The sequence below is a fragment of the Scylla paramamosain genome, chromosome 42 (genome assembly GCF_035594125.1).
Source record: "Scylla paramamosain isolate STU-SP2022 chromosome 42, ASM3559412v1, whole genome shotgun sequence".
Lineage (NCBI taxonomy): Eukaryota > Metazoa > Arthropoda > Malacostraca > Decapoda > Portunidae > Scylla > Scylla paramamosain.
Window position 1 is genome coordinate 2,050,789 of NC_087192.1, and position 21,086 is coordinate 2,071,874.

General features: G+C 37.4%; 1 protein-coding gene and 1 long non-coding RNA gene across 7 annotated transcripts; one reads left to right on the forward strand and one right to left on the reverse strand.

Moving 5' to 3' along the window:
• Window positions 1–564: 564 nt before the first annotated feature.
• LOC135093221 (alanine--glyoxylate aminotransferase-like) lies at window positions 565–15,849 on the forward strand. 4 transcript variants are annotated; one of them, XM_063992210.1, is made up of 8 exons: window positions 565–838; window positions 5,678–5,828; window positions 6,219–6,411; window positions 7,774–7,939; window positions 8,462–8,617; window positions 9,543–9,638; window positions 11,272–11,520; window positions 13,372–15,849. In XM_063992210.1, the coding sequence occupies exons 2-8, from the start codon at window positions 5,679–5,681 to the stop codon at window positions 13,529–13,531; spliced, it is 1,170 nt and encodes a 389-aa protein (XP_063848280.1). In that variant the 5' UTR covers window positions 565–838; window position 5,678; the 3' UTR covers window positions 13,532–15,849. The 4 variants fall into 4 exon arrangements, with proteins under 4 accessions (XP_063848280.1, XP_063848279.1, XP_063848281.1 ...); XM_063992209.1 differs by lacking the exon at window positions 565–838 and adding an exon at window positions 3,138–3,272; XM_063992211.1 differs by lacking the exon at window positions 565–838 and adding an exon at window positions 3,720–3,842.
• Window positions 13,106–21,004, reverse strand: LOC135093223 (uncharacterized). Of its 3 annotated transcripts, none has more exons than XR_010263265.1 (3): window positions 20,591–20,933; window positions 17,831–17,941; window positions 13,106–14,005 (listed from the first exon to the last, which is right to left on the reverse strand). It is a non-coding gene; the product is annotated as an uncharacterized LOC135093223 (long non-coding RNA). The 3 variants fall into 3 exon arrangements; XR_010263264.1 differs by lacking the exon at window positions 17,831–17,941 and having other exon boundaries at window positions 13,106–13,527; window positions 13,873–14,005; window positions 20,591–20,741; XR_010263263.1 differs by lacking the exon at window positions 17,831–17,941 and having other exon boundaries at window positions 20,591–21,004.
• Window positions 21,005–21,086: the final 82 nt, after the last annotated feature.

Genomic DNA, 21,086 nt, shown 5'->3' on the forward strand with positions numbered 1-21,086 from the left:
ATGACAACCACGTAACAGTCTTGAAGTCATCACGTGCCAGCCTCGTCATTACCAAGCAATAATGATGTAATGACAGAGAGCAAAGAGCTTTTCCTGATGAAGCGTAAGGCCACACATGTATTGTCTCCCTTAGTCTGTGACCTGGACGAGGACTGGGCGGCCGAGGAAGCTGCTCAGTGAGAAATTAGTAAAGTTCATGCAACGATTTTGTTTGTACGTTAGCTTGTTCATCACTGTACTTGTAAGGATTCAGTGTAAGTGATTATCTTCACACGGACACTTAAACACACAATAATTTAAGACTATGTATTGGATGGCTATAAAATTGTTTCATAGTTGTTATGAGCTCGTTACGTGGCAGTTAGGAGGTTAAATTTACAGAATTACGCTCGCATTACTCTGCTGAACGAAACAATCTTCTCTATCAAGTTTAGATTTGTTTTCAGTTAATTTTACCAGAAGTACAATAATTTCAACCTGTATAGTACGATAATATGGCCAAAACAGTCTGGCAACGCTGCTGCTGCCTGACAAATTAACCAGTGTGTCGCGTCTATGGGTGGTGTTGGTACGCGTCTGTTTCAACTCCCAGCCTGACAGAATTATTATTATTTTTTTTTTTTCGTGTAACCACGCCTACACAGTGGCTGCCAAGGCTTACCCATGAGTTAAACCTTCTTTAGTTGATAATGAGGAAGGCGTGGGCTCTAGCAGTGGACACCCGAAGGCAGCAGTGGGTGAAAACAAGCAAAATAAAGAAAAGTTTGGCTGTGAGAAGGTGCTAAACAGCCAGCCATAGTGACGAGGAGGCACCACCACCATCACCACCACAGGGAAGGTAAGGTCAGGAAGTGTTAGAATAAATTTAGATAACTTAACGTAACTTTTTAATGAATAACTGAACAATCCACGGTTTTACCTCATTTTAACGCATCTCACCTAACCTCCAGCACAATATATCCCTGTGTCAGCCTCGTCTCGTTGCTAAAAACCGTAAAATTTAACTTAATGAAAATGTAAACAATCTGGGTCGTCTCTATTTATCAGCCATTATTTATCTTATCTGTGAGTGTTTTAAACCAATAATGTCGCAAAGCGGAGCCACATGACCTATCTGTTCGTTAGATATACCTGCCATTACTTAGTTTAAGTTTGGCGAGGGTTTAAATGAGTGAGAAGGGTTGGTCGTTCCCTCCACTGGCCCCCCACCGCCATCTTGGATAAGGCTCCCCAGCCCCCTCCGGTTCCAATATTATTTTCTTTTATTTCCTAAGTATTTTATTTCGGCTTGTAGCTAAGATTTTATGGTTTGTAAAAATATTTCGTTGTTTTTTAAGTTATTTGAGCGCGTGTGTTGCATGAAAAGTGGTGATTTTGGCGTTGTTTTTGTGTAAATAAGAGGGCCGTTTTCGGCGTATTTTTTTACGGTCCCAAAACTAATTTTTTTATTTCAGCCTGTACAAGGTTCTTATTGGTTTTAAAAAATAGTTGGTGTTTTTTTAAGTGTGTTGCCGTCCCGCTCAGTGAAATGCGTGCACCGTACACTTGTTTTTATTTGTGTTCAACTTCCAATAATATTGATTTTTTTTTCGGTAGATTTTTTATTTGTGCTTGTAGCTCACTTTAAATGGTTTTAGAAAATAGTTCAGATTTTTTAAAGTGTTTTGCGTTATGTTTAAGCCAGAATGGGTGGACATTTGAATTATTTTAAATGGGGTAAAGGTTCCAACAGTTTCCAGATACTTCTTTTTAAATATCTTTAATACTACTGCGTTTTGAAATGTGTTGTTATTTGTGGCATTAGTTAAAATGTGTGGCAATTCTGAATTTATAAAGCATTCCTGTCTAGCTGCGTTTTTTAGAGGGGTCATTTTCAAAATGAAATACGTACGTACGTAAATAACGGTCGCTGTGACGTCATCAACCCCCCGCTGTGACGTCACAAGCCCCCCCAGCCGTGACGTTATCAGAGTGGTACTTTCCCTAACTCCCTCCCAGTAAATATTCAGTGTTTTTTTTTTTTTCAAGGTATTTCAAGGTGTGTGTGTGTGTGTGTGTGTGTGTGTGTGTGTGTGTGTGTGTGTGTGTGTGTGTGTGTGTGTGTGTTGCCTTATTTTTCGTTGTACAGATGGTGATGCAGTGTGTGTGTGTGTGTGTGTGTGTGTGTGTGTGTGTGTGTTGCCTTATTTTTCGTTGTACAGATGGTGATGCAGTGTGTGTGTGTGTGTGTGTGTGTGTGTGTGTGTGTGTGTGTGTGTGTGTGTGTGTGTGTGTGTGTGTTGCCTTATTTTTCGTTGTACAGATGGTGATGCAGTGTGTGTGTGTGTGTGTGTTGCCTTGTCTTACGTTGTACAGATGCTTATGCAGTGTGTGTGTGTGTGTGTTGCCTTGTCTTTCGTTGTACAGATTGTTATGCAGTGTGTGTGTGTGTGTGTGTGTGTGTGTGTGTGTGTGTGTGTTGCCTTATCTTTCGTTGTACAGATGGTGATGCAGTGTGTGTGTGTGTGTGTGTGTGTGTGTGTGTGTGTGTGTGTGTGTGTGTGTGTGTGTGTTGCCTTGTCTTACGTTGTACAGATGCTTATGCAGTGTGTGTGTGTGTGTGTGTGTGTGTGTGTGTGTTGCCTTGTCTTTCGTTATACAGATGCTTATGCAGTGTGTGTGTGTGTGTGTGTGTGTGTGTGTGTGTGTGTGTGTGTGTGTGTGTTGCCTTGTCTTTCGTGCCTCTTCGTGCCTTAAGTTACATTTCAGTTTAATATAACCAAGGATAACTCAAAATGGAGGAATGGTTGTCAAACTACCAAGCAGTGACAGTTCACTGGGACTGCCACGTGTAGGCCTGATGACTTCTTGCAGCTTCTCTTATTTTCCATGTTCTTATTGTGTATTCTGGAACTCTCAACATGATTATTTTCAAAGACCACAAAGGTGATTATATAGCTGTCAAGAGTGTTTATCTTGTTAATAATGTAAAAATCTTGTTAATCTTTCTAGAACCATAAAAATGCCCTTATAAAAACAGTGTAACTTCAACTAGTTTTCTGAATGTAGTGGATGTTCAGCGCAAAAGTGTTTCAGAATATGTCAATTGTTGCAGAATATACACACTCAAATACTGATGTTACTCTTAATATAAACGTTTTCTGTGAACCATAGAAGTATCCTTGGGGGCATTTGTTGGGAGGACTGGAAGGTCGTGTGCGCGAGTGTGTGTGTGTGTGTGAGAGATTCAGCAGTCAGTCAGGAGCAGCTTCTAGTTAACAACGGTTGTTCACGTGAGTGTTGACAGTCTGTAAGGGTGTGTCATCTGTGTCTGGAGGTAGTAAGTGTGTGGTGGAGGTGAGGGACAGCCACATAACCACAGCAAGACTAGAAAGGGATATTATATAATGAGTTAGGTAGTGTAAATATATTTTTCGGTAAACATCATCCCGTTAATTTCAAGACGGATTTATTTTATCTGTGGTTTAACGAATCACACAATAGTTCCTGTAGAATACCACACGTACACACACTTATATTTGATTTTTTTTATTTATTTATTTTTTGTTTACTTTTTTTTTTTAAGGGTGGCGAGGGGGTGCGACAGTCAGCACTCATTTCTCGTTTAATTTTCTAGTTTCTTCTTTGATATGCTATTAAAATTGAAGATAAAGAACTAGTAACCCATTATTACTGTCTACACATCAATACTGTATTGTTTGTGGCCTTGTATATTGAAGGCAGAGTAAGGCGTGCTGGCGTGGTGTGATCAACAAGTGGCTGGTTGTCAAGGCTGGTCTGGCTGGGAACTCGTGTCTCGTTCCCAGTTGTTGCTATGTGACTCGTGGGTCTTGTCATCTCAGGCAAGTTATGGTAATATGCTTACGATGGCCCCCTGCAGTGAAGAATAGTATCAAGAGGTGATATTATTCCTGTTTATTATATATTTTGTCTTTTTATCAAGAAAGTATCATTATTAGTGTTTTCTGCATGTTTTCTGTAATTGTTAAAAGTGTGAGTTTTAAGTTTAGGTTAGGATAGGGGAGGTGAAACTGCAGATATTATTAAGTTAAGAGCAGGGAATGGTATGTTAGATTAAAAGTTCAGGCTCAGAAGATAAAGATCCTATCTCATTGACTTTACCGAGTCAGTCTAAATTATTCTTATATAGTAACTTTCATTGTGTTATGTAAGTACTGGTATGGGTCAGTCCAGTAAATGATACTAAAAAGGTACATGATATTTTGTTATTTAAGATGAGGAACTGCAACTGTAGAAAGACTGTCAAAATTATACTAAAAGAGTCAACTGGGATTGTCACTTGAGAACTGTAGTATTTCAAAAGATGAAAGAATAGCCTATATCATAAGTAAATCAGTGCCAATAGGAAATGTACATACCAGAGATTATATCCTTGGCTCTGATGTGATTATAAAGATGTGGGCTCTTCAGTTATGGACATGAGCTTCTTTAGGCTGATGTGTACTTCAGTAACTCGCCAGTCTTCTAAGCCAGGCAAATGTAAATTAATATTTTTGATATTTTGTCCATTTGTACAACCTAACAAAATAAGTGAATATGTATCCACATTGGATACCAAGACAGTAATGTGAAGAGTACCTAATAGTAGTAATAAATGCAGGGAGAAGTCCTTTCTCTTTGGAATATCCAGTTGTAGGTATCATGTCTCTCTTGATTACCGGATGAAATGCATCAAGTGCATTTCATCTCATCAGTTCTTCTCAGATTGCAAACTGCATGCCTCTCCCTTCTGTGGCCCTGCCACACAAGGCTTTCTACTTTCACTCTTATTCTATCCAACCCTCTAATGCAATAGTTAACCAAGAAGGAGATTTTTAAGATACTTATCCTCAAAATTATTGTTAAAGATTTCCATTTAGTAATTAATCTTAATTTCTGGATCTTTGTGTAATGTTTTTCACTCACTCCCATTGTTTTCCTCAACAACATAAACAGTTAAACTGCATACTGTATATTGATTAAGATTTAAGATCTAAGAGAACAAAAAGATTTTTTCCATTTATGTATGTCTCCATCAATTGTGATTCATTATCGTTGGAACTCCCTTGAAGTAGTGATTGTGGTGGAAGTCTCTTTGCGCTCGCTCTCTCTCTCTCTCTCTCTCTCTCTCTCTCTCTCTCTCTCTCTCTCTCTCTCTCTCTCTCTCTCTCTCTCTCTCTCTCTCTCTCTCTCTCTCTCTCTCTCTCTCTCTCTCTCTCTCTCTCTCTCTCTCTCTCTCTCTCTCTCTCTCTCTCTCTCTCTCTCTCTCTCTCTCATACTCTTGTCCTCCCATTTCACATGAACACTAGAATTTAAGGAATCTTCTTAAAGGAAGTGGACTTGCACAAGTGTTTTTGTTTGCATGATAGTATCTCTCATCCTCATCTATGAATTTCATGTATTCAACTTCTTGAAGTTCTCTTACTGCATATATTTATTCTTTATTCAGGATACTATAGTATATGAGTGTTGGAATTGTTCAATTAATTTACAAGTGTCGGAGCTGCTCAATTAACTTAAAACTATATGTGTACTATTTTAATGAGTTCCTAACAGTACAGTAATCAGTTTCAGAGCATTCATTCCTTTCTTAAACTTTTCTCCCATCACTTAATCACTTTCATTTCACATTTATTCTTTAATTGCATAGTGTGCTGTATTAGCGTTTTCTTTCCAGAATGAGTGTCCCACCACCAGAATGTTTGAAGAGTCCTATGCATGTCCCAAGCAAGCTGTTGATGGGTCCTGGCCCATCCAACAGTCCACCACAGGTCCACCAGGCCATGCTCAAACCCCTCCTGGGACACTTGCACCCAGAGTTCACTCAGGTGAGACAAAATGAACAAAACTCCTGGCAGATTTATATTTTATGTATTGTATTTTGGTAGACAGCTGACCATTTTCATGGAACATTTTTTAGGTTAACATGGTTACATTTCTCTCTTTAAACTGCTTTTCTCATCCATTAACTGGAGCAATTGCTTTTGTTATTTCACTGATGTGATGTCCTAATTTTCACATGACCACTCTACTACACCCTGCTGCATTCATGCCATGCTTTTCTTGTAAATACATGTTATATGTAGATAGATGTTCCTCTGATGACATGAAGTGGAACCTGTAAGGGTAAACGTAGTAATGAGTTAGCACATGGCCAAGGCAACAGTAATCCACTGGCTACACAAGTGCCTTCCCACTGTTATAATTTGTGTTTACAGATCATGGATGAAGTGAAGGAAGGACTGCGCTACTTATTCCAAACAAAGAGTGATGTGGTGTGTTGTGTGAGTGGCACAGGTCATGCAGGGATGGAGGCCACTATGTGTAATCTACTTGAGCCAAATGATGTCATCTTGATCGCCCAGAATGGGATCTGGGGCGAGCGTGCTGCTGATATGGCATCCAGACATGGTAAGGAAAACACTGCAATAGTGGTTCAAGGCAAAGGGAATGATACATTCTTACATGAAAGAGCTTCTTGATAGTAATGATACAGATTAATTGTTTTAATACTTCATACATTTTAATGGTGGTTTACATGTTCAAGGTTTAATCATGTGGCAGTTACAGATCTGATACATGGGTTGCATATGCTTTCATTTTTACAACTAATTGGAAACTATTTTTTCCCTTCACCATTTCATACAAGGTGCAGTTGTTATGGTAAGTTATACAGTGTATATGTATCTGTGTATACATATATATCTCCATACACTATCATGAATTTTGTGATATATAAAACTGAGTGGTAAATTTGTAACATTAATTATTGCAAAGCTTCCTCCAAAAATATAGAGAGAAAATAGCTACCTGGTATAACATTCCTTTCAGGATGCAGCTTAATAAACTTTCATTGATATATCAAAGTGCATCCTTTGTCAGGTGCAAGTTGTGATGCACAGTTGTCATTTATGAATGGGACATTGAGAAGGGTGGAAATTCTAAATATGAAATGTAGACGAGAATTTGCTAAGTAAAAATTGCCAAGATGTAAAGAAGCAAGGTCTGTTCATGCCAGCCTGTCTCATTTCAAGGGAGGGGAATTATCTGACTTCATCAAGCTACTCTCAAATAACAAGATATACAATAATTTACCCTTTGACACTCAATGAATTACAAAGTAGATGCCACATGGAAAAGTTGAAGACACCATGAGAAAGCTTGCAGTTTTCTGCAAATTTTGACTTGCAAAAGGAATGCATCAATCCAAGGAAAATTTCAAAGCATTTTGAAGGCTAGATTGCTGATATGATAACAATGTCATCTTCCCTGGTCTGGGTTAGGAATGGAAGGAGAGTTTATGATCACAATAAAGCTGTGGATGCCAATCACTACTTATGATGAATGAGCACAAACTCAAAGTATATACAGTATGGTGAGATGCAACTTTTTTATATAAATTTTTCCCAAGCCAATGTTCTTTTTTATGCCAGTATATGCAGAAAGTTATTAGCTTTCCCATGGTACCTTCAACTTTTGTATGTAACAACTGGTTTTATACTTCTGTGTGGTTTTATACTTCTGTGAATCAGATATCAATTATAGTACATCCCTTGAATTTCCTATGGGGATCATCCACTAGAGTCTCTTATAGTATCACAGGTGAGCCTCCTTGGGTAGAGTGGCTGATGCAAACAGACCTTACTTAACAGGGTAAATATTTGCATTTTCAAATATAGGTTGCATCATGTTTCAAAGAGTAGATAAATGTTGGAAGCCATGGAGTTGAATTTATATTGAACTCCTGAAGTGAATGGCATTATTTCACCCCAGAGGCTGATGTTCGTGTAATAAAGAAACCTGCTGGAGAAATCTTCCAGTTGGATGAGTTGGAGGCAGCTCTCAAGGAACACAGGCCAGCTGTTCTCTTTCTTGTCCAAGGAGAGTCTTCTTCAGGTGCCTTGCAGCCCATCTATGGAGTGGGGCCACTGTGCCAGAAGTGAGTCAGTTGTTTTCTCAAACTTTTTATTTATATCCACATTTTCACATAATTCTATACACTGCTATACATTCTCTCAGGTTGATGATATACTTAATTCTCCACTGATTCACAGGATAGGGATCAGTTGGAGGATGAACATTTCATTAACCATACAAAAATTCTTATTCACATTATTTTTGATACATTGTTTTGACTGCCAGAATTGTACCTGCATGCAAAGGGAAGGAATACTTAGAAAGAACAGCAGCTTCAAAAATAATAATAATAATATTTTGGACTATCCTGCTTGCAGTAGTGACAGGAACACAGATTTTGAGAAAGGCCTATAATTGTTATCCTTGCCTTAACACCTCCAGCAAGAAATAACAGATTACAGTTTTCTTATTCTCACTCAAAGTGGATTTATAGACACTATGCTGAAGACTAATATAAATGTTGCATCATCAGTTTCTTTTTTAGTGTAGACTGTAGACCTTTAGCTTTTAGCACTAGAGTTTATATTCTTGTTTTTTTGCCAAGGTATGGAGTACTGCTTGCTGTTGATGCTGTGGCCTCACTTGGTGGTGTGCCTTTCTTCATGGACCAGTGGGGCGTGGATGTGGTCTACACAGGCACCCAGAAGGTCATCTCAGCCCCTCCATCCATGGCTCCCATTGCCTTCAGCGACAGAGCTATGTGTGTGTTTAATTTGTTATCTGGATGGTACTTTGCTCAAAACTTGAAATGAATTTTAACAAAGTATGTAGATTATTTAATTTAGCATATAATTAACTTTCAGGTACCTAAGTTTGCCAATAAGTTTGGACCTAACATTCTACAGTTGGGCTGAAAGAATCTTACTATAGTGTTCCCTTTGTGCCACTAAAGGTTATTAAAAGATTATGAGGGATATTGGGAAGCCTTATATATATATATATATATATATATATATATATATATATATATATATATATATATATATATATATATATATATATATATATATATATATATATATATATATATATATATATTATGATTTTTATAAAAGAGAAAGAATAAAGACATGGAAAACAACTGTCTGCATATTGTATTATAATTTTCTAGGATGGGTAGGCATGATGCTCTGTCTTAATTACTACACTTTAAGGGATTGACAGCATTTCAGATTCTCTTGACCAAAAGGATAGAAAGTTGCTTTGGTAAATAAAACAAAAATGAGGAATTTCTAGATGATATTAGGAATTACAAATATGTAATATAAAACTGACCTTAATGCAGTATACTCACCTGTTATATGCAATGTTTAAGTTCCTTACTGTGTCATACTTGGCACATTTTCATGCTTAATAATCCCTCTCTGAATTATCGAACTTAGACTGATCACGTGTAAGATTTTTAACAAAAGTCCAAAAAGAAATATGTGAAGTGAAATTGGCACTTCACTGAACTTCAACTATATATTTGAACATTATTTAAGATTTTGTCCCCGAAAATTTCATTTTGGAAAATTTATTCCACCAAACATGCAAAACATTTAAAGTTAAATTTGGAAAAAAAACAGAATTATAAGCATTTAATTTTCAAATTCCTATTGCTATTTTATTTTGTTTTTTTCCAGGGCAAAAGTGAGAGCACGCAAGAAGCCCATTCGTAGCTTCTATGCAGACATAACCTGGCTGGCCAACTACTGGGGCTGTGATGGATCCCCTCGCAAGTAAGCCCTGTATAATCTACTCTGCTGTATTTTCCTTTGAATTTTCTTTGTGTGTGTGTGTGTGTGTGTGTGTGTGTGTGTGTGTGTATATGTGTGTGTGTGTATGTGTGTGTGTGTGCGCACGCACACGCATGAGGGGAGGAATGCCTGAAGTGCGAGTGACATTACTTGTAAATGAATGAAAGTTATATAAATCTCATAGAGGGTGGATGCAGGTGTTGAGAACAGAAGTATTTTGAGCTTAGTACAAAACCAGTGAAATTTTGAGTGATAGAAAATTCAAGACTCTTTTTACCAGGGGTTCACATTTGTTGCAAATGCCCAGTTCAGGCTGCTAGCATGCAAATTCTTGAATGAAACTACTTTTCCCATAGTGAAATTTACTCTTGTGTGCATTTGAAATACCTGTGGATCTGAAAAGAACCATAGAAATTGTAAAAATTAAGGGCAATCTTGATATAAGTCAGTAATGCTAGGAACTAGGGGCATTGCATTCCTGGACCGCTCCAGATCCCCCAGTTTCTTTCTTGTGCCATTCCCAGGTTTCCCAAAACTAAAAATGCACAAACAGGCAATTTCTATCCAATTTTAAACTACTGGTTACCTCATACCATTACCTAAACAGGCCTAATAACTGTAAATACTGCCCTAAATTGGTAACATGACACCACTATATAGATAGACCAAAGGAAAACAAAGGCAGAAAACACTCACTCTTATTAAGTATTAACCACAGACCAAAGGAAAACAAAGGCAGAAAACACTCACACTTTTATTTAGTATTAAGCACATAACTGCAAAACAGGCACAGGCAGAAATACACTAGACATCAAAAGCAGGTGGCGCAATTGTATCACAAAGCGGGGCATTACAAACAACTGCACACATTCTGGCTGGCATTGGCAGTTGAGTGTCTTATTGCCGAGTCAAAACCCTGTCACAAGTCCACAAGTGTCATACTAGTGATACAAATACTGGGGTATGCCTGTATTTATGTGAATAGTTGCACATGTGTTCATGTGGGAAGTATTTTGAATGAATGGTTTTCTGTTTGAATATGGCTGTGGCTGGAATGAAAGGCTACACATGTCTCTGATCTACTATAGTCTTAAAAATTACTATAAAATACATACATCAACACATCAAGAGATACATTCAAGATGATGGATATCTTGTTTGTGAGCCACTTTCAGAACAAAGTACAAGAGTACAAAGTTGAAGCACAAATAGTCTTGGACATGCTATGTCTCAGTGTAAAAGAGATGAAGTTCTTCACTGAATGTTCCCTTGACACAATTAAAACTTTCAAGAAACTATTCAAGAGTGAGAAGCCGTGAGCACTTTAAGGAAACTCTTTACAAATGCAAACAGTAACAAAGAATGATCCTGTGGTGGACGGACAATTAGTGGAACATCTCTCATTTCAAGGCATCTAGTGAATATTTTGTCAAAGTTTCAGTCATAGCCAAGATTAATACCAGTAGAAAAAATGTGATGGGTTTAATTCATGTTATAACCAGAAGTTAGTCTTCAAAATCTGTTTTTAGACTAAATATAAGTATTAATTCATTGGAAAGTGTTTTGTTCTGAACTTATGATTAATGAATACATTAAACCTTAACTTCCTCAATAGATATCACCACACGGGTCCAGTCAGCTCAGTTTATGCTCTGCGTGAGGCCCTGTCCCTGGTGTGTGCCGAGGGTCTGGAGTCCCTTTGGGCACGCCATGCTGCTTGTGCTCAAAGGCTGCACGATGGTCTGACTGCCCTCAATCTGCAGTTGTTCATCAGTGACCCTGCCAAGAGAACACCTACAGTCACCACCATCAAAGTCCCTGAAGGAGTGGATTGGATGAAGGTTACAAAATACTTTATGAACAAGTAAGAATCATTTGTACATTTCACTTATGTGCTATTCACTTCCCAACCACAAACGTTTGATTCCACAGAATTACCAAGGCTCGTGAATCCACAGTTAAAAATAACCTTACATGAATGAATTACAGTAAGGATAACCTTGGCAGGATATTAAAAAGATAATGTAGGGCTAGTGAGAGAAAGTCTGAGTACATACAAAGTGTTAACTTTATTTTACCAAGATATAAAGATACAGTATTCAATATTAATAGTTTGCTAGGAGACAGTTTTGTCTCTCTCACATACATGAACCACATAGATTAGTTTTACTAATGGGTCCAGCCACCTCGTTGCTCTGCCACTTCCTATAGTTGACTGGTCATTGAGGCAACTAATTCTTCAACAAGGTGGGGCTTCCTGCAGAACAGCTTCCACTGTGCCCTGATGTGGTTCATTATTTGTTCCATGATCCATTCATTTTCAGGCTCCCATGTGTTTGCCATTATTCACCCACACGTGTTCTATGGGGTTGCAGTCACATCCCTTGTTAGGCAAGTCCAGGAGTTGCAGGTTGTCTTGATGTGCAGACCACTTGAGCAAAGTGCACTGGACATCAGTTGGAGACAAATATGACAGGTCCAGGAGGTGGTGGGGGGTGGAATTTCTTTCCCAAAGTGAAGGGTAGTAGTAGTTTTCCAGAATTTCTAAATATTTTCCTGTAATAGACCTCAGTTCAACCTTCATAACATCCCCTACTCATGGACTGACATCCATTCACAGACATGGCAAGTCACAAGGCCACTCCTTGTTTCACATATGTTGCAAGGTTCATACCTGTTAATAAGAATGATATATAATCATTTAGTTGTTCACAGAACATATTTTTCTCCTGAAGAATAAGAGTAGGAACCTATGAGTCAAATGCATACAAATGTTTATTTCCCACTGGTTTCAGTTGTTACATTTTTTTATGTATTTATTTATTTTTTTTTTTTTCAAAATTTTTTTATTTATTCATTTTATTTTTTTTATTTTTATTTATTTTTTTTGAGATGGGTGGGCAAGGGGGGAGATAGTGTCACACTTTGAAAATGGGTTATGATATGAATGAAATTCAATCATCCATAAATTGAACACCTTTTGGGATAAAAAGTTCAAGGTTTAAATGTTGCATAATGTATCTGAAAATATTCTCATCACATTTCATAGTGTTTTATCACCACACGAACAGAACAAAGGTTAAGTATCAATTAACTTGTGTTGTTCCTTCTCCAAACACGCAGTGCTCTTTGATCGCAGGACCAGAATGTTTTTTTCATCTGTGAATACAACTCTTGATGAAATGTCAATCCCTTTGCCCAAAAGCCTCCCTCCCCCTCCCCCCCCCCCTCTCTCTCTCTCTCTCTCTCTCTCTCTCTCTCTCTCTCTCTCTCTCTCAGCAAGCTGAGGCTTTTGTAGAATGTAAGATACCCGCCACAAATGTAGTGCTGGATGACCCTCAGACAAGTGGTAGGACTCTGGCTCACACGCTTTATCAGTGGCGGCTTGTGGTAAAAAAAAAAATAGGGGGGGGCTGCATAATAATTTCAGATTACAATAATAATGAGGCTGTGCTATAGGCAGTTTTATTTGAATCACAAACGTTATGTTTTGTACTCATAGGCTCATAATTTAAAATTTATACATTGCCAAACATTGACAACACACAGCTCACCTCAATCACATTGATATGTGCCAACTGTAAAGCATTATATATATTCATTTAAATATTAATAATTACCTGTGTGTCAAGCTTAATAGCATCTGCATTAATTACTTTTAATAGTACTACTGCCACATTTCTGCTTTAAACAATGTCCTCTCAAACTTTCCTAGGTACCGAGTGGAGATCAGTGGGGGGCTGGGGCCCAGTGCCGGCTTAGTGTGGCGCGTGGGACTCATGGGCTACAACTGCACCTCAGACAATGTTGACCTTGTTCTCAAAATCATGAAGGAAGCACTTGACCAGCAGTCCATCATCACCAGCAAACTCTGAGAAATACTTTACTCTTCATTATGTCAATGTGTGATAAAAGGTTCACTATTCTCATAAAAATAATTTGGCTATTATGTTAGGCATTATATAATCAAGTAACATTTTTATACAATTAATACATTTTACTTGTGAATTATGAAAGATTTTATATGGTGGGGGTGGTGAGCTCTCATACACCTCATGAGGTGCAAGGAGGATTTTATTTACTTCAACTTATAAGTACAGCAGTATTTCATGTAGTGAACCACAATAGGGTCCAAATCTTAATCTTAGGTTCTATCTAAAGTTGCTCACTGCTTTATACTAGAGCTGTGTGTTGCATTGACTGTAAAAACACCCACCTTAACATATTCACTGCCATTTTAATGTGTACAAGATGTTGTAGACTTCATGTTGTGCTGCAGCACCTGCAGTGTTGTGTATGCCCATTCCTATGTTCCTGCTGACTGGACTTTATGGCAGTTCAGTGGCAGGCTGAAAGCAGTGACACAATTAAGATAACAGTTTTATGTAGTGATAAACCCTCGCCTCTTTCATAGCAGTTCTGAACAAAAGACATCAGAATGAGGGAAGCCACATGAAGACAGTATGCTTACATGTGTACAAAACATATCTACCTATTACCACTACCCATAAGGTTACCTAGTCTAATTCTGCAGCTTTTATTAACTGCTAACAGCTTGATAAGGTTATTTCATCTATCAACTCTGAACCCATTACACCTACTCTTATTCTGGTTATTAATCCTAACATTATGTATTTCATATAATCCTTGTCATATGCTTTATGCCACTTAAACACCTCTATCAGATCACCTCAATCTACACCTTTCTCTATAATCTCTTAACAAATATTTTGCATTCCTTGTGTCATTGTAAGCACTAACAAATGTAGGATATCCTTTCTATATATAATATAGGGACCATAAAATCACTACATGAACTAGAGGATATTCATCTCATCTATGTCTGCTTGACAGGTCCATTGGAATCTAGCCCAATTCACCTTTGGATCACCTTTAAATTTACTAATATTGATACTAATTCCATTATCTAAATCATTATTACTCATTAAAAATGAGTGGTCCAAAAACTTGTTCTCATTGTACTCCACACACACCACTCTGATTTGGAGTATGAATTGTAACTCGGTTTCCTGTCACATGACTATGACCTAATCTATGTTACCTTATCAAGTATGCCTAATATCTACAGCATCATAGACTTGAATATTTGAGAGTCTATAATATAAATAGTCATGTTTGTAAGTTCCCCTTCATGAAGCAATCCTGTGAATCCTTTATCAAATCTATGATTATAATTGCATAAATTCAGAGAATATTACAGATAATTTTAGGCAAACTATATTAATTTGTCCACAACTAAAGTCAGGCTGACTGGGAGATAGCTCAACATTAACATTTTAATCTCCTGTCTTAAAAATGGAAACTAAATTTTATTTGTTGCCACATCAGTGGCACCTCTCCTGAAGACAGCTGTGATAACTCACAAGGTTACATTATAGAAATTGCTAGTAAGTTAAATAATTGCAGTATCATTAAACACTGCTTTGAGGAATAGGATAAGAGTTGAGTGTACAAGTTTGGTGAGAAGAGAACTAGACAAAGACAATTTAAAAATGTACGATGATGGCAGTGTGTGATTGGGTGATAAAAGTCAGAGATCTGAATGTAGCTGGTTGAGTTTTTAAAGATGGACATGAAATGGAACTGGGCACGTCGCTATTAGATCAACAAAGCTGGCACATGCAGCCATGAAGCATGATGGAGTGAAGTCTTAAGAAGACAGATTTGATAATATTTTGGCAAGTTACCATTGGGTGACTAAAATTGACCTACACAAGTACATGATCTATGGAAAAGCACTAATAACTTAATTTACTAGACAGAAAGACAGAAGAGGTATGTTTATTTTCTTACTGTTCATGAAATGTTTTAAGGCTTTTTATGAAACTGGAGAAGTTTGAAAGAGACCATTATGAATGCCTCATGAGTCAAGGTTCCGTCCAGATAGGTCTAAGTCTGTCAAGTACGCAGCTTTTCGTCATTTGATGAATTTTTAACCTTGCCAACACAATGTAACTTGTAGAGTTGTACTAAATTTACGAGGAATTTTTTTGAACATCCTATCAGGTATGTTTATGATGAGCAAAAGTTGCCAACCTTCTGTGCTTGTTCTTATGGTTTCTTAAAGGACATGCAAACCATACCAAAGTACATTAAATTCCCAATATCAGAGAAATTATATTAATAAATAATGGTGCTAAGAAATTTTTGTGGATAATAAAGATTGGTGCTATGAAATGTTTTAATAAACCTTTATAGCTAGCTGAAATTTCCAGTAAAATTACCATCAATCATTGTTTTTCACCAAAGCTCCAGGTTGGTATCACACAATATTTATTTTTATTTACCTACTTATTTGTGTATTTGTTGTTTGTATTTACCTACTTTCATCTTATTTTAATTCATTTCTAGTCATCCTGTTTTAATTCATTTCTATTTTTTTACTATTTATATATTTTTTTCTCCATGATGTTCAGGAACATTATTTCTCTAACCAAACATTTCTACTATCCACTTCCCTCCTTATCCTTTACTGCAGTGGTTTCCAACCAGGGGCAGGGTGTGTGAGCACAGGATGGGAGGGAAAAAAATCACAAAATCACAGATTCCTGGCTATTAGTACAAAGGAGATGCAGCTGTTATCCCTAGCCAAGGGCTATCTATCTATCTATCTTTGGTAGCATAGCTGGGGAGGGGGTTGAGTGGGTGGTGCAGGGAGGAAGGGAACCACAACTGCATTGAACCAGCTTTGGGGGGGCCCAGCCTGCAAAAGGTTGAGAACCCCTGCTTTATTGTATAATTATCTTGGCAGAAATGCCCTCTACCTTCCATGTTATGAGTGCTACGCACTTCTGTTACTCTTTCCTGGCCTACCCTCTCCTTGTTCTATTATCAAGTTTATTTTTTTAGACCCATCAAGGATGAAAACAAAAATTCAATGATATTCCCACCAAAAAAAGTAATACAAGAGAGAGAGAGACTTATTTTGTGAAGTTTCTCAATACATTTTTAAATGTACTAATTCAAGTTGCTGATGAGGAAATGCAGAAACAGGATTAAAGGAGAGAAGTTGATAAGTAAAAGGCTTAACCACAACTTTAGAAAGTCTGTGGTTTAAACCTCTCCATATGTGCATGCAGTACTCCATATATAGACAGATAAGGCTTATGTATTAAGTAAGCTATTCAGAGGTAAAATACTGGCAGAGGCAACACAGAATACTAAACTTTTTGGAAGCTGTTTTAGCAAGAGATGTGAAATTTTCAGCTGAGGTTACTAGTGAAGGACAGTCTTAAGTATGTTCTGCACAAAAGAGGGGGATAGTTTAGTGTCACTGATGATGGAACAGTTGTCTGAAAGGTTATTGAATGGATACATGAAGGAACCAAGTTTACACTAAAACAAGATGTTTGCCCTTGCCCATTCTGAAATCATAGGTTCAGAAATCAATCACTATGTAGCTTCTCAGAGTGAATGAACTATTTAATTCTTGCTGAGCTGGACATCTGGCAAATGATGTTGAGAAGTGTAGGTAAGAAGGAATAGGACAAGAGGTTTCACTGAGAACATTTAGAAATATGGTGAGAGATAAAACCAAGTCCTGTGGAGTACCATTATAAGTGGATTTAGAGCAGGAACCATCTACTCTAACAGTAATAATGACTAAGAAGGAAATTAGAAATAAAGGTACTGAGATTAATAGAAATGGTATGAAGGAAGCTCAGAAATTGAATATTTATGCCAGACTTAGTCTCAAGATTTCAGTTTTTATGTAGTAGCAAGAGAGCCAAGGTTTAGAAAAAGTTAGGTCACTAGTGAATTGTCATTTATGGAATCCATACTGACAATCAAAGAAAATTATGACCAGATAGGAGCTTCAGAATCTTCATATTGAGGATAGACTTTAAAAGTCTTAGAAAGACATGAAATCAATCTATAGGTTGATAGTTTGAAGTACACACTTAAATTGTCATACTTCTTGTAACAGTTTGTATGTGGGTAAACTTCCAACAAGAAGAAAAGGTGGAGGTTTATGGTCTGAGACGAAAAAGCTTGGCCAAGCAAGAAGCATTTACAGAGAACAACAGGAAGGACTCCATCAGGATCATAAACATTCCAAGGATCAAGGTCAGAGATGTCATAGAAAACCTCATCACAAAGAATTTATAATTTTTATACTTTTTACTTTAGCTCCCACAGTACACATTACACACCTGTCGGAAGAACTTTCATGTTCCTCCATCTGGCTCTGTCATGGCAAGACTCCTTCCTCCCTTTGACTTGCAATGTTTTAGCAAACTCGGAAGACATCCTGGCTGGTACGGCTGAAAGAAAAATAAAATACATATATAAACTGAGCACGTCATGTCATGCACTAATCAGATGATAAATAGATACATCGAATAACAGAATGGCAATCTAGGAATAGCAGAAAGCAGAGCACTGAAATAAACTGTTAGTTTTGTCTGGAATTAACAGTCATGAGTGGAGAAAGTCAGCAAAGGTCACATGAAAAACGCAGGCAGGCAATCAGTCTCCAAGCAAACGATCACAAGACACAAATTAATGACAAGTGAAAGAAAATGTCAGACAGGACATAAGAGTCTATTGGCTTTGGTTATTACTTACCTTAATTAGAGTCCACTGTATGTTTTGGAATATCAAACTATTGATGACATTTTTTGGCTTCCGTTGACATCACCTTTCTAATTTCTCTTTAAGGTAAGCTACTTGCTTCGCTTCATCAGTCATCTTGCACTTTAATGAAAAAAAAAAAAAAAATTATATATATATATATATATATATATATATATATATATATATATATATATATATATATATATATATATATATATATATATATATATATATATATATATATATATATATATATATATATATATATATATATATATTTTTTTTTTTTTTTTTTTTTTTTTTTTTTTTTTTCTTTTTTTTTTTATTAAAGTGAAAGATGACTGATGAAGCGAAACAAGTAGCTTACCTTAAAGAGAAATTAGAAAGGTGATGTCAACGGAAGCCAAAAAATGTCATCAATAGTTTGCTATTTCAAAACATACAGTGGACTCTTAGTTCATAGTTCACGAACTGTATATTCTTTCTATGTCTCAGTTCCCAAACCAAAATGTTCTCAAAGCGAAACTATTTTTCCAGTTGAAATTATTGTAAATACAATTAATCCGTTCCAGTCTCAAAAACATTGTCCCATATTATATATATATATATATATATATATATATATATATATATATATATATATATATATATATATATATATATATATATATATATATATATATATATATATATATATTGTGACAAAGATTTTATAATGAAATTACATTAACTGCGAAAAGTTGAAGATCAGGCGCTGGCAAGTCCACTTAAGGGGCTGTAATGAATGCGTATCCATCACCCTATCGTAACTTGAGGGTGATTATGATGGTAAGCAAGACTAGGCACTTAGCTTCTCACTGATTTCTTTCAGTAAATCGCATGCCTTCATATTTAGTCTGTACTTCTTACTTTGGTTTTCATGATGGCTGGAAAGATGATTCGAGAGGAAAAAACACGAAATCTCGCCTTGCATCAAGCATGCGTTACCTGGAAGGAAGTATTGGAGCATACGAGTGTGTAAAACAGATTTTTGCTTTATTCATGACAGCACGTGCTTCCCAAATTCCACCCCGTGTCCTTTCTTTGAGTTCAATGTCTGTGATCCACGAATTCTTAACAACCTCACGTCTTTCGAACTTGTCTGTAGCAGGTGTGGTGTTTCTTTGACGCCCAGGCGAAATGTGATCGGATGGCAGAGCATACTGATCTACTGAAGGTGGGAAGAGGTATGAGTACCTCGCTCTGATCTCCCTCAAACACGTGGGAAAACGCCTGACTTTGAAATAAGTGGCAACCTATACCCTGATGCCTAAGACCAGCCTGTTTACGGTATTCACACTGCTCACGGCAGGCACGCCAAAAACACAACTGAGCGTGTGCTTGCCAGCTGAGAGAGTTTGCGAGATGTTTGTCGGTTTGCACACCGAAACATCGTCCGTGACAACCGATGAAAAAAATTGTTCGAAAAACCCTGTTCGTGACCAGAAATGTTTGTGAACCGAGGTTCCACTATTAGTATGGTCAATAGGCGTACAGATAAAAGCAGGCAAGCAGGAACAGTGAGAGGTAAGGTGGTCAGCTGCTCTCCAACTTCCAGTGTCGGCAGACTCAATCGGTAGTCACCTCGCACATCTTCACTTCCCTCCCATGAACTCTCTTTACACACGTACATACTACTTATCCAGCGACTACCACTTAACTATGTACATCGACTACCACTTAACTATGTACAACTAAGTCCATTAGTCTGTTCGTTACAATGTATATTCGGCTGACCATGATAAAAAAAAAAAATACAATAAAGTATCTTGATGTTTAGGTTTCTACAGTTCGCAATGTCGAGACTTTATGCATTCAGATGAAAGATTTAGCACCTACAGATAATTATGTCTATTTGTAAAAAGTAATTCCGGTGCAGGGAGGGTAATGAGGAGGGAATGCAGTATATCATGAGACACTGATGAGTAAAATTTAAAAGTTCCATTGCAAGTCACGGAGAAAAAATTACATTCACCACTTATTCTCCTCGAACACACACACACACTGGTTACCTGACCATTAATACCAATTATCAACCCGAGTAACCACACCAGTACCTGCATGACGCCCAGCTGTCCCGTAATGCATGCACTGCCCACACTACGGTAGACACTGTTCATGCCCGCATCAGTCTGCCTTCCGATGTCCCTAGGCAAATGAGATGGTTGTCAACCTATTAGCTCTACTTAGTTTCAATTAAACCTATTAAATAACCCTGTTACTTAACACACACACACACACACGAGGAATACCTATCTTACAGCACTAGTGAGGAAATAACGCCCGGCTGATCTTACCTGTTCCCGCCCCTCTTGCTGTGCCCTTCCTCTGCCGTGGTCTGGCGCTTTCTGCATGCAGCTGGTGACCAACTCAAGCTGCTCTCCTTGCCCAGATATATGTTCCAATATTACAATCATGTTTTACTTCTTTCTGAATAACAGCCATTCATTGGAAGGTCACATTATAAAAAGGTAAATAATTCCTTGCCAGGTGATGTAAGATGGGAAGATGGTTATTACTGGAATGGTTATTATGTTCAGCTCATTCCGAGTCGCCGCCTTTACTCTTATCTAGCTTTACGCGAGGAGCCTCCAAGGTCAGGAATTAAGGCCGATACCAAAGCAATTTCATCTTGTTATCATAAAAATATTCCAGTGCAAAGTATGTCCGGATTTTGAGAAAGAAAACCAAATCAACTATCCAACTGCATTCCCCTCGCCGCTCATTGAACACTCAAAGCTTCGGAGGCTCAGGATTCATGCTCTCTCTCTCTCTCTCTCTCTCTCTCTCTCT